Raw genomic sequence first — 12,600 nt, 5'->3', positions numbered from 1 at the left:
GCAGTCCTGTCTCACCTGCAGAAAACGCCCTGCTGGAGGACGATAACACTTTCCACCTGGTGAGACAGCCAGATGAAATTGACGAGGTGAAGTCGAAGCGAGGCAGCATGAAGGACAAAGCGATGACCAAAGCAATCACAGAGATCTACCTGACCAGGCTTCTGTCTGTTAAGGTACAGCTGTGCAGTTTCACTGCAGATGTTTCCGTCATGTCTGTGAGTTTCTGCTGCTGAAACCCGCAGACATGACGAAGTTCTCATATTTCTTAATTTGTGGGTTTTTTCTGCTTGTATTTGTTATTAGCAGATGCAATTCTGTTGATTGCACTGTCAGGACACTCTTATTTTAATTTTTAGATGTTTTTAATCTGAAGGGTCCTTTTTTCTATTTTAAATAGATACATTTAAAACATTGTGTGTCTTTGTGTTACAGGGCACTTTGCAGCAGTTTGTGGATAATTTCTTCCGCAGCGTGCTGTGCTCGAGTTCCGTCGTCCCTCCGGCCGTCAAATACTTCTTCGATTTCTTGGACGAGCAGGCGCAGAGACACGACAATGTAGACGAGGAGACGCTGCACATCTGGAAGACCAACAGGTACAAAGACTCACCAAAAACACCAAGTATGCTATCCAGGTAACCTAAAACTCATCTGTGAAACAGCTCTGTGCAAAAGGGAACTCGACTCAACTGGTTGCCAGCTGATTGTATTCTGGTGTTATTCCTATATAAGGTTGCCGAGCAGTGTTATTGCATCGGTATTTGCGTTTATTGCCATTTTGATGCTTTGAAGACGATAACTTAGAGGTCGCAGACCTGGTTCCCGACTTCAATGCACAGAGGGACCATCATTAGGTCTTGCTGCAGTCTCCGACCTCTGTTTTCCCTCATTTGACGGTAACATAAGAAAGGTTAACATTTAGAGAGGTGTTTGTTTGTTTGTCAACTTGGCCCACTTGATCAGATTTTGAGTCTGACACCGCTGTTTTGGGTCTAGGATGATATCATGTACTGTGAGATTTAAATGCTGGCAACAAGAAACGTCTGAATGAGTGATCTGTGGGCCTGAAATTGTTCTAACGGCTTCATGTGGATCATGCTGTCAGTAAAGGCCTCAGAAGATGAGCTGATTCAGCTCATCTTCAAAGCTGCTGAGAATCCCGGCGTGAGATACAACCTGCAAAGAAAACCAGCTAAGAGAAATAATTATGTTGCTTCACTGCTCTGTGTGTCTGTGTGTGAGATACTTCATCAGCCAAAGGAGGGAGTAATTATGTCCTCGTCACTTCTAAACTGGGCCGTGGACCACATAAAAGCCTGATTTAATTGACAGGCTGTTATCAGGGCAGATAAACGATGACGAAGCAGAGACAACGGAGAAGGATAGAGAAACTGAGAGAGATGGGGAGATTGCTTTTTTTTTTTCCCTTCCTCTTTTTTTTTAAGTCCAAACTTCTCTGTTTTCAAACTGGCCTTGAGCTAAGCCTGTCAATCATCAGAGGCACACATACACACACATCTGAACAAGTTGGTAAATGAAATATTTATCAGTTCTGGTGAATTATTGATGGGGGTTATGGTCTGGGGAGGCAGTGAGGGTGGGGGGATGAAAGGAGAGGAGGAGTAAAGGGAAATGGAGCGTCGGCTACATCCTGAAGTCTGAAACTGAGCATCTACTACAGTAAGCATTAGGGATGGGTACCGGTAATGGCACCGGTTCTGACATAAACGGTAGTAACCAGACCGAAAAGCAGCGCACATTTCGGTGCTTTATTTCGGTGCTTTTTTTCCTGAGATGTCATACACTTTGAATTCTAGCCAATCATTTTACATTTGCAAGCGTAGTAGTACGTTCGTTCTTTTAGAGCAGAGCTACAGATTAAAAATGCCCAAAGTGAAGTCAAAGTCTGGCTGTACTTCACAGCAAAAGATGCAAACTCAGCAGCCTGCAACAAGTGCTTTAAGCTGATACTGTGCAAACGAGGTAACACCTCGAATCTGATGAAACACCTGGCGACGTATGGCATTTTGTTAAAAGCCGAGAAATGCACCATATTTGATAGCTTACTGCGAGACCTCACACCGGGCACATCTACTGCGGGTGTGGTGCCTGTTATCGGACCCGGAGTTAGCAACATCCCCCAAAAACACGAAGAGTAGAGTCCTGGCCCCTAGCCCTGCCAGTGTAGCAGAAATGATGACGGATGATGATGCAGCAGCAGCAGCCGTTCTTCTCTGCGTGAGTAGCTTAATGCTGTTCATGTGTAGTTTACGTTGAGTAGGCTAACCACGTTATTACATTAATGCATGTAAGGTTAACTAGCAAACACTGTCGTAGCTACATGCGGCTGTCTTCTTGTTTGATGGCAGATACTCCCTTCACCCTGGCCAAAAAGGCTAAAATGACCAAAGAAAAAGAGGGAAACAACTAAACATGAGAGGTTTTTGGACAAAGTGTGTGTTCTTCATTCTTTAAGCACCGGTTCGAGCACCGTTTAAGCACCGGCACCATTTCAAAAGTACTGGCTTGGTACTGGTATCAGATAAAATCTAAATGATACCCATCCCTAGTAAGCATTGCTTCACCTGCCAAGCTTTCGGATCCATCGCTTCACATTTTCAGCTCGTACTCTGGCAAATTTTATTTTTTGGTTTATCACAAAAACAGAATTCTTGTTTTTTGGCCAACTATTGCTGAATGGACTTACAAAGTGATCCGGAAAGAGCTGCAAAGAACCATGACCCAACAAAAATGAGATGCAAGTTGGTCTCGAAAAGAAGAAAAATATTCACAAAAAGATGCAAAATGACTAAAATTAAACACAAAAGTTTGAAGATAAACACAGAGAGAAACTAACGTATTAAATGAAACATGAATTGGTTCCAGAGATCCAAAACCAATGTAAAGTAAAATTACCTTCATGAAATCCAAAATAACCAAAGTAAAACACATACTAACCACAAACACATCCAGAAGGACTCAAGAAAACAGAGGACCAAAGGACCACAAAGAGACACAAAAATACCCAAATAAGACTTGTATCATCTACGAACAGGTCAAAACCAACTTAAAGACAAATAAACTGACCACACAATTCTTAAAAAGAGACACAAAATGGCAATAGACATCCAAAACTAAAGACGAACAAAATTACAGTACTGACATCCAAAACAACCGAAATGAAACATGATTGCCACGAACAGGTCAACAACAAATAAGAAAAATATTCCAGAGTCGTGACTTTAAGCAGCAGATGTCTTTGTGTGTCCTCAGCCTGCCTATGCGGTTCTGGGTGAACATCCTGAGAAACCCTCACTTCATCTTCGACGTCCACGTTACAGAGGTGGTGGATGCTTCGCTGCACGTCATCGCACAGACCTTCATGGACGCCTGCACCAAGACGGAGCACAAGCTGAGCAGAGTGAGCATCAGTCCGTTCAAAGAGCGCCATGTTTGTAACCCTGTGAATGCCTCTGAGAGAGAAGCGATCTGGGCCATTTTTCAATTACAACCACAACTACCCGCTGCAATTTCTCTGATTTCAGCAATTTCCTGCTATTTTAAACCAAATATGCGATCCATTTATTTATCAGCTCAGTAAATTTCTGTTTTGGACACAAGAGAAGAACCTCAGAGCCCCAGAGAGTCAGATGATGTCCACTTTTTGCCGTCATTTAAAATGTGTTAAAGTAGATATTTGGTTATGCTCGGTGGATTTCTGTGATTGCTGAAGCAACCAGAGATTCTTTCAGGCAATTTATGGTTGTCAAATCAACAACAGAGAGGACGCTGAAGTGAAAGTCAGCTCTCTGTCGCCCTCCTGTGGACGTTTTTCTTGTAATCGCAGTAAAGACTGTTTAGACTTTTAAAGCCACTTTCCTTTTTAACTAGCTTTCTTCTGATTGGCTGCCCCTCGTTAACATAAGATTTGAACTGCGGGTGGGCGGGACTTCTGTGTTTACAGCCAGAGGTGGCATTTTAAGTGCAGTGTAGTTTTTGGTTGGTATTTACAAAAACCTGCTTTCTGTGCACACTGACATTGTGACAGGAACGTTTTGAGAGGTAGAGGGAAATCTTCTGTTATTTGAGTGTTTTTCTTGAACTGAAAGCTACATTTTCACACTTTTTGATGACGAGGAGGCAGATTTACCACCTTTTTTTTGTCGTGTTCATACAAACATGCTCATCTATTTTCTCTCTCTGGCTGCAGGAGTCTCCCAGCAACAAGCTACTCTATGCAAAAGAGATTTCCACGTACAAGAAGATGGTCGACGAGTGAGTTTAAACTTCTAAATATCCTCAGAGAGGAAACGTGTGTGTATATGAAATGTTGTTTTGGCTGAACAGCAGAGTGAAATTTAAAAAATGGCAGCGTGTTTGAATGTAAAAATGTGAGCTCTCAAATGTCTTTTCATGCATCACTAACCATTTCTTTTGTACTGATGGCTCTTGTCGGTGTGGTTTGACAGATGTTTGCTTCAGTCCTTTTGGATTTTCTAATATTTGGTGAAATCACGGCTGCTGAGCTTGGAGGCTGTTTGAAAAACCCCGTAAAACATCCTGAAGGTGATGTTTTACGGGGTTCAATTACCCTCAATGGTTAATCAGGACAGCCGTCTGATGATCCACTGCGTGATTCTTTCTGAATGAACTCACAGAAACCACCTGATAGTTTGTTTTGACTGTGTCTCTTTCCACAGTTACTACAGGGGCATCAGGCAGATGGTTCCAGTCAGTGACCAGGACATGAACACGCACCTCGCTGAGGTGTCCAGGGTATGAACCAACCTCTGTTTGTGCTTTGTTGCATGTTTCATCCCTCTGCAGTGCATGTGCAAGTAAGTTACTACTTATAGTAACTAACAGGTGAAGATTATACAAGATTATACAGTATACCTTGACAGTCCTGGGTTGAATCTTCTATTTGCCTTCGATCTGCATTAATTCGTCGTGGCACAGATTCGACAAGGTGCTGCAAACTGTCCTCAGAGATACTCGTCTACATTGACACAATGGCATCGCACAGCCGCTGCAGATTTGTCGGCTGCTTCAGCTTCCTGTTCTTTACCAAGAGGAGCGGCACCACCCGGTGTAGTCTTCTGCTGCTGTAGCCCATCTGCTTTAAGGATTAACATGTTAAGAGATGCTTTTCTGCACACTGTGGTTGTAACGAGTGGTTGTTTGAGTCACTGTTGTCTTCCTATCAGCTGGAAGGCTTCTGGTGATTCTCCTCTGACCTCAACGGGCAGAGAACTGCCGCTTCCTGGACATTTTCTCTTTTTCTGACTATTTTTCTGTGAACTCTAGAGATGATTGTGTGACAAAGTCCTATCAGATCATTAATTTCTGAAATATTCAGACTCTTCTGGCTATGTTCAAAGTCACTTCAATCACCGCACCTTCTGATAATCAGCTTGAACTTCAGCAGGTCATCTTGACCACATCCACATGCCTACAGGCTCTGAGATACTCCCATGTGATTGGCTGATTTAGAGACTTGCCTTAATGAGCAGTTGAACAGGTGTACCTAATGAAGTGGCTTTCGGTGTAGCGCATCAGTATGGAATATAAAATGCAGCAAGTCAATTTTAACTATTTGCTAAACTACACAAAAGAACACGGGTTGAATCCTGAGCAGCTCCATCCAGTTAAGACTTAGATATTTGGATCCATTTATTTTTATTTTAATTAACCTCTGAGTATCAAAAGTGTGCAAAGCTTCAAAAATGTTTCTTAAGACTTGAAAGTAGATGCAGCACCTGTCTGAACTGTGCTCATACTCTCTCCTTTGTAGCAACACACAGACAAGCTGAACACCCAGGTGGCCTTAAATCAACTGTACCAGTTTGCCAGCAAGTACTACGATGTGGTGAGAGCTGCTGTCTTCAATTTATCTACCTTTGTGCTGTTGTGTGTGCTGAATCCATGAGCTACAAGGGGGAAGAGAACTGTTATCATTGTTATTTAAGCTTAAAATAAGTTGTACAGAAATCCAGATTATTATTTCACTGGACTGATATCGACTATTTTCATAACAAACTTTTCCAGTGTTGGTAAAACTTCAGTGAGTGATCAAGATGCATTAAGTTTAATAAGCCTAAAAAGCAACAGATTTTTCTCTCATATTTGCCAAATATTGTTTTTTCTGTTCGATTTCTGTTCGAAGAGAGTACCACAGAGTGCTTTCAATTTTAAGTTTAGGCGTAAACCAGTAAATCTAATATATCTGCCTCTAATATAGCGTTGCAATTTTTTTTTATTTTATGCTGGGATAAAACAGCCACTAGATGGCGGCACAAGAAAGATTTTCTGTCTGGTTATAGTTACTCAGAGGATTTTTTTGTATTAACTATAAAACCTTTTATACATATTGACGTAAATATGCTTCAGTTTTAATTTTTCTTTCTTTCAGATAATCCAGTCGCTGGACGAGGACCCAGCAGCCCAGAACAAACAGCTCACCCTTCGCCTTCAACAGGTCGCTGCCGCCCTAGAGAATAAGGTCACCGACCTTTGACGCCAGACCTCGAGGAGGGTTCGGGGGGAGGAGCTTATGGATGCTAAAATACAGGATTTTGTTTTCAACACAAGGACTCAAAGGATGGCGAGCTCACGGACTCCACTGAATGTTTAATCATGTAATGACTGAAGTATTTGGCAGGGGTGAGGGGATTGGTCGGTGGATCCAAAGGAAGGACTAAAGGGGGAGGAGTTATGGGACGTCTGGAGGGGTGAGGAAAGTGTTAACGTACACCCGGAGTGGTGGAAACTAAAGTGTTGATATCTACTACACCTACATGGCGTACTTCTGCTTGGCATCTCAAAAAAGATTGCGAGGAGAGATGTGAAATGGCGCGATGTGATTACAGATGAAAGTTGTGTGAAATCAGAGTTATTTTTTTAATTGTACCTGGGATGTACGTTGGTGTACTCCTCGGACCTTGTTGTTTCTGTATTTGGCTTCAATGTGCCACAAATTTTAATTTCATCATGTAAGGACTGAAGGAAAAACGTGCCGCACAAGAAATGAAGGCTTCAGATTTTGGGATTTTTTTGAAGAATGAGCATGAAAATGAGCCATTCCCAAATATGTCCTTTTTGGTACTCTGCTCTTTTTTGGAAGTGCAGCTGCTTTGGGCACCTTTTCTGACCACTTTCTGAAGTCTGGAAACTGTGGATGTGGGGTGAATTTCATCCTAAAGTATACAAGATTAAGTTTGAATAAAATGGGAAAACCTCTACGGTAGAGCTGGGCGATAGAACGATAACGATATGTATCGCGATATAACTTTTTCTCGATAGAAAAATTAAACTATCGCGATAGACCTCGCCGCTCTTGTCCTCTTAAAAAAAAAAAAAGAACAGCCAATCCAAATTAAGTAGCGCAGAGCCGAACCAATCACAGCCGCAGCGTCACGTCACGTGACTTGTTACGTACAGCACAAGTGCCAATATTTAAATAAAAACAAGCTGCTGATTATTTCACATTTTACTTGTGAGCAACGGCACATTTAAATCTTACAAATATAGTTATTTGGCTTATATCGTGATAGATATCGTTATCGCCTGAAATGAAAAAAAAACATATCGTGATATGAAAAAATCTTATATCGTCCAACTCTACTCTACGGTACACACCACTGACCAATCAGGGGTCTCAATGGAGGAACAAAGGACAGTGAATTCGGGGTACGAGGAGTTATATAAACCCAGAAAGCAGCAGGTTTTTTTCCCTTGTATCGTGGCCAAATGTAGTTTTTTCTCTACAGTTAGCAGCAGTATGTGTTTCTATGCTGATGATACTGTGCTTGTGACTCACAGCTGAATAATTTCATTTAGTTTGTTTAGGTTTGTTTGTTTGTGTGCAGGCTTTAGGCAGAGGCTTTGCATATCCAACATGAAATGTTTCTTTTTAATGGACTGACATGGTACCATTTAGTTTTATTCTTTTGCAAACTGTCTGTGAGGGTGTGTGTAAAAGTGGGGTTTTTTTATTTGTTTTTGTTTATTTGTTTTTAGCTAAGCGGCTTTTTTATTTACTGCAACAACAAAAAAAAAAAATCAAAAAGAATCACAACAGCCTAATCATGTGAACAGCCAAAATTGTTATGTTTGTGCGTGATTTTTGCTTTTATAATCTGTACAGTTTCGCTTCTTTTGCCGTACCCCTTGCAAAAATAACTGCTTTTGTTTTCCATTTTTCTGTTCAAGTCCACATGCAAGAGAAGGTCTGCTTACTTTCATGTTTTCTGAAGACAGGGTATCACAGGATCTTTGAAAAAAGCTTCAAATTTAAGGTGGTAAAGTGTTAAAATGAAATAAATCTGCTTGTTATGGCCTCTATTTTTTGGATTATGCATTAATATTGTTATCAGAGTTAAAGGATGAGTAAAGGATAATGCATGGAGTCAGTTAAATGAGACCTGGAAGCACATGGATTGTGCCTCTGAACAGTCTTTCACCTTCACCCTTATCGTATGGAAGATTTAAAAAGCATACAAACCCAAGAAACACTTTTAAAAAAAAAACGTTTAATAAATGTAAGCACTATCAGTTATCTCTTAAACATATAAACTAAAGTTGAAAACTTCAGGTTCACAAACCTCTGCCTGATATGTTTTGCTTTAAATGTTTTATCAGTGCAGTGCAATTCGTAAATATGAAAGTTGGATCAACTGTACCGTTTTTTTCAATGTCTTGGGACAAAAAATAGGAAACGTTTAAAATAATCATTAAAGATGAAGCTGGAAAAAATCCATAATATGTAATTTAAGATCAGAAAAGTGATATGCAACAATCTAAATCAAGGTCAAGTTTATTTATATAGCACAATTCCAACAGTTCATGCTCCATGAAGTGCTTTACAAACTAAAATGCAACTAAAATAAGTAAAACGCACAACAATGATGGAATAACATATAAAAGAGAATAACACAATGCAAACGATGCACGACACATGAAAGGTGTTGACACACATCTCAACACCTTTCAGCATACTTTATTACTGGTTGCTGTATCTTTTCAGCCGCCAGTCGAACACACACCAACAACGACAGGCCGTTCATCTGTTTTAAACCGGTGAGGCGTGATTGTCGATGCCGCTCATGTGCATCTGCCTCCCCCCGCGGCTGCGCTGCAGACCACGCCCCACCACACACAGTAAGACAGTAAAAACAACTAAAAGAACAACTAAGGCTGGTAAAACAAAAAATGTCAACATGTGCTACAAGCCAGTCTATAAAAATGTCAAAACCGTCACAGCAAACAATAACTACACCTTGGACTTAAGAGTTTGGAAAAAAGGCGACTGGACTTCTTGAAGTCGAGGTCATGGTATTCTGAAATAATACTACCATGGGAGTTGGACTAATATATAAAAGAGGACTGAGAACCTACACAGATACACTACACTTTGTTCAGAATAAAGATAAATATGAAATTCCTGTCAAATAATGATGTATAAAAAAATTAATCAAAATGAACAACTTTTTCAGTTTTACATGGACCTGATAACCTTCATGACCCTACAGGACACTCTCACGAGTGCTGTCGACAACTTTTTCAAAGTCTACAAACACATAGACCTGTTGGGCAAACTCCTACATCCTGCATGTCAAGTAATTTTAGACATGCATGTAAAAGTGCGTGAAGTTGGCCTGAACAAACTAAGAAATGTCCTGTTGGAAAATCACATGACCTGATTTGCATCTTCTCATTGGTGGTGCTGTGGACATGTGGGCTTTTCCTGCCAAAGTGGGGTGTCGATTTTTACCAACACAGTGTGTTCAGTGTGGGTTTGAAAGGACAACTACACAATAGTAGCTTCCTAGCATTCTGGTGCTTAGAGGCTTTTGCATCTAAAGTCTTGAAAAATAATTAGCAATAACAAAAACATTTAATTTAATGCTAAAATAAACATGTGATCAGATATTAAAATCTGTGCCAGCTCAAACATGGATCCATCCACTATGGTGACCGCTTGGGCAATGATGGAGCAGCCCGAAGCACCTTCAGTCAAAAACTAAACACTTAGGAGTGTTTTTTGTTTAAGCATTTTAAATCTTCCATATTCTCTGACATTCATGTTCTACTTTGAGTCTGCAAAGTTGTACAATCCCAGTATTGCAGAAATATACATGCTAACAACTCCCTAAAAGATTCAGTATTTTCAAAAATAGTTTGCAGGGCAGTGAGGAAACGTGTCAGCTGTGAAATAAGAGGAACAAAAACGGCATATTCCCATTCACTGTTTGTTCATATGTTTGCGTAAATCAAAAAAGTGCTGTTACACCACAGAAGTTTAAATGAACTCTTATTTTTTCTTTTGCTGCACATTATTCATTGCCAACACAAAATCATGATACATCTGCAATATTCTTTTCTTCCTGAACCCAGACGATGATCTTGAGATGAGAGCTCGACTTATTATCAAAGATTTAATGTGCAGTTTGTAAGTTGTGTGGTCATTTTTGAGGAGATGTTTATTTCTTGTGTTTCAAGCCTCGCAAACTGCAACTTTAATCTGTGGAGCAATACAACCAGTGCAGTGTCTCTGGTACTTGATGGAAACACTGCAAAGCTCTGATAAGAATCTGGCACCAGATGACCACCAGATATAAATGCATCTTAGCTTGTTTTCACTTTGATTTCTTTGAACCACTTTGGTACCAAAAACCCTCAAAGTGCTGTGTGTGGAATTTTCTTGGACTGTTATTGCAGTTTTGTGTAAAATGGGGAACTTCTAATCTTTTAAAGGGTTTTTTTCAGTTCAGATGTTAAGAAATGGAACACACGAAGCAAAATTTGACCGGCTTTTAAAAGCCACTTTAGCTAGAAATGTTTGAGCTCTGTTTCCCATTGTGTTACTGAGGTCAGAGCTCAGTCTGATTTTACAAATACATTTCAGTCACTACAGTGAAAGAAGGTAATTTCTGCCTCCTGCCCATTCTGGGACCTTACAGCAGCTTAAAAAACTAGCATATGAAAGGCAAGCCAACTGGATGCGCAGCAGAGCTGGCTTGGCTTTGTGGCTTTTCTGAACTAACCCTGTGCTCAATTTACATTTATATGATAAGACCTCATTATAATCGGGATTCACTGTCTCCTATCTTTCACCAACTCTTGCTTGTTTCTGCCTTCTTTTTGCCACCAGCGAGTGCCTTAAAGATTGGAAGAGAAAGTAAAAGCCAAAAAGAAAAGGTGTCTAGAAGGATGTTCATCTTTATAGCGGGTTTAATAACTGCAAGATCACAGTGGGGGGAACAAAAGTAGAGCTTTTGTTCCCCCCACTGTGATCTTGCAGTTTGCACACAACACAAATTTAATGCTACGGTCACTCTAGAGTGGTCAGAGACCGCAGTGCCACCAAAATTATTTAAACTGTGTGCAATGAACTTGCAATCTCGTTGCATTTGAAATGGCCGCTTGGAGGAGTGTCTCTGACAGCAAAATAATAAATAAAAAATATATTCAATCATCGGCCAACCACCACTTTTTTTCCTAGTTGCAAGGTTGCTGTTCAATTTTCTGTCCTCCAGTGTGACTGAGCCACAAATCATCAAACTATGGCAACCATATTGCTCTTCATCTCCCAAAGGCCTGGCAATTTTTAAAAGGAAAAGCAGAAGAAAAAAATATACTGTTGAATTTTTCTTTATCAACACATTTTTAAACTTTCCTCTGCCACAAATGTGCAGGGGCAAAGGTTGGTTCACCCAACATTTCGTTTCATGTATGAAGACTACATATGTTAACATATATTCATTCAACCTGAGTTAATTGTCACCCACAGTAAACTGCAGTTCTTCTGGTCTGTGCAGAAGTTTGATGTGAATGTGTGATGTTTGTGGTTTAATGAAGTGGCTTTCAGGGTAAAGGTGCAGAAAATGTTGGAATGCACAGGGATGTGAAGTCAGTTTATTCGTCTGTTATTTGAGGTTTAGTGTTTTGTGTTTTAAATGATGTACAACTAAAGTGTATTTGAAAAATTTACGTTTTACGAAGAACACGTGAACAGTTTTGAGAGTTTCTAGTTGTTAAAGAAAACCGCCCACTGGTACTGATGCTTTTACCAACAGCCTTTTCTTTGTACATCAGCGCTGCCATTGTTTGTCCTTGTACCATTGTTGTTGGAAACAGTTGGTTTGGAAGAACTGGACCAAGTTTAAAAGCATTAAAATGGACAGTAACAGCACTACCAGTAACCACAACTTGTCTGGACTGGACTGAAGCCCAAATCGGTGACTCTTCTTAGGAAGTGGAGAAGTGGGCAGAAAAATCCAGATCTAGGAAGTCCAAATATCCAATAAAAGATTTATACATAAGGAAAGTTGTTGTTGTGTTTCATTTTGTCATAGTGTGCCATCACATGAACAATCAGCATACAATCTTTGACTTTAAAAGTGTTTTAGTGTTTCACATACCTAGAAGATGTTGTTTGGACCTTCTGTTAACACCCTCTGATCCTTCATAAAAAATTGGTTAAATGCCTCTTGGAGTGCCTTTCAGATCTTCCAAGTTGAGGACATCACTAATACACATTTTGTTCAACACTCATTCCACTGTGTTACACTAATTATGGCAACTAGACCAACCTGTTTGTTA

The 12,600-nt window shown here is 40.2% G+C and overlaps 1 protein-coding gene across 2 annotated transcripts in view; it reads left to right on the top strand.

Annotated features, from left to right (window-relative positions):
• Positions 1–7,341, top strand: part of plxnb2a.1 (plexin b2a, tandem duplicate 1) — a 231,616-nt gene extending 224,275 nt beyond the window's left edge. For both annotated transcript variants that reach the window (XM_042220154.1, XM_042220153.1), the window contains 7 exons: positions 22–173; positions 433–593; positions 3,271–3,418; positions 4,208–4,272; positions 4,698–4,773; positions 5,792–5,866; positions 6,410–7,341. In XM_042220154.1, the coding sequence (XP_042076088.1) occupies positions 22–173; positions 433–593; positions 3,271–3,418; positions 4,208–4,272; positions 4,698–4,773; positions 5,792–5,866; positions 6,410–6,514 (782 nt within the window). In that variant the 3' untranslated portion in view covers positions 6,515–7,341. The remainder of the gene's footprint in view (positions 1–21; positions 174–432; positions 594–3,270; positions 3,419–4,207; positions 4,273–4,697; positions 4,774–5,791; positions 5,867–6,409) is intronic.
• The last annotated feature ends 5,259 nt before the right edge of the window (positions 7,342–12,600 follow it).

This window comes from Haplochromis burtoni, unplaced genomic scaffold (assembly GCF_018398535.1).
Source record: "Haplochromis burtoni strain Fernald_Lab_line unplaced genomic scaffold, NCSU_Asbu1 Contig_44, whole genome shotgun sequence".
In the NCBI taxonomy this organism is placed as follows: domain Eukaryota; kingdom Metazoa; phylum Chordata; class Actinopteri; order Cichliformes; family Cichlidae; genus Haplochromis; species Haplochromis burtoni.
Note: the sequence above shows the minus strand (reverse complement) of the source record. Positions and strands in the feature narration are given on the sequence as shown.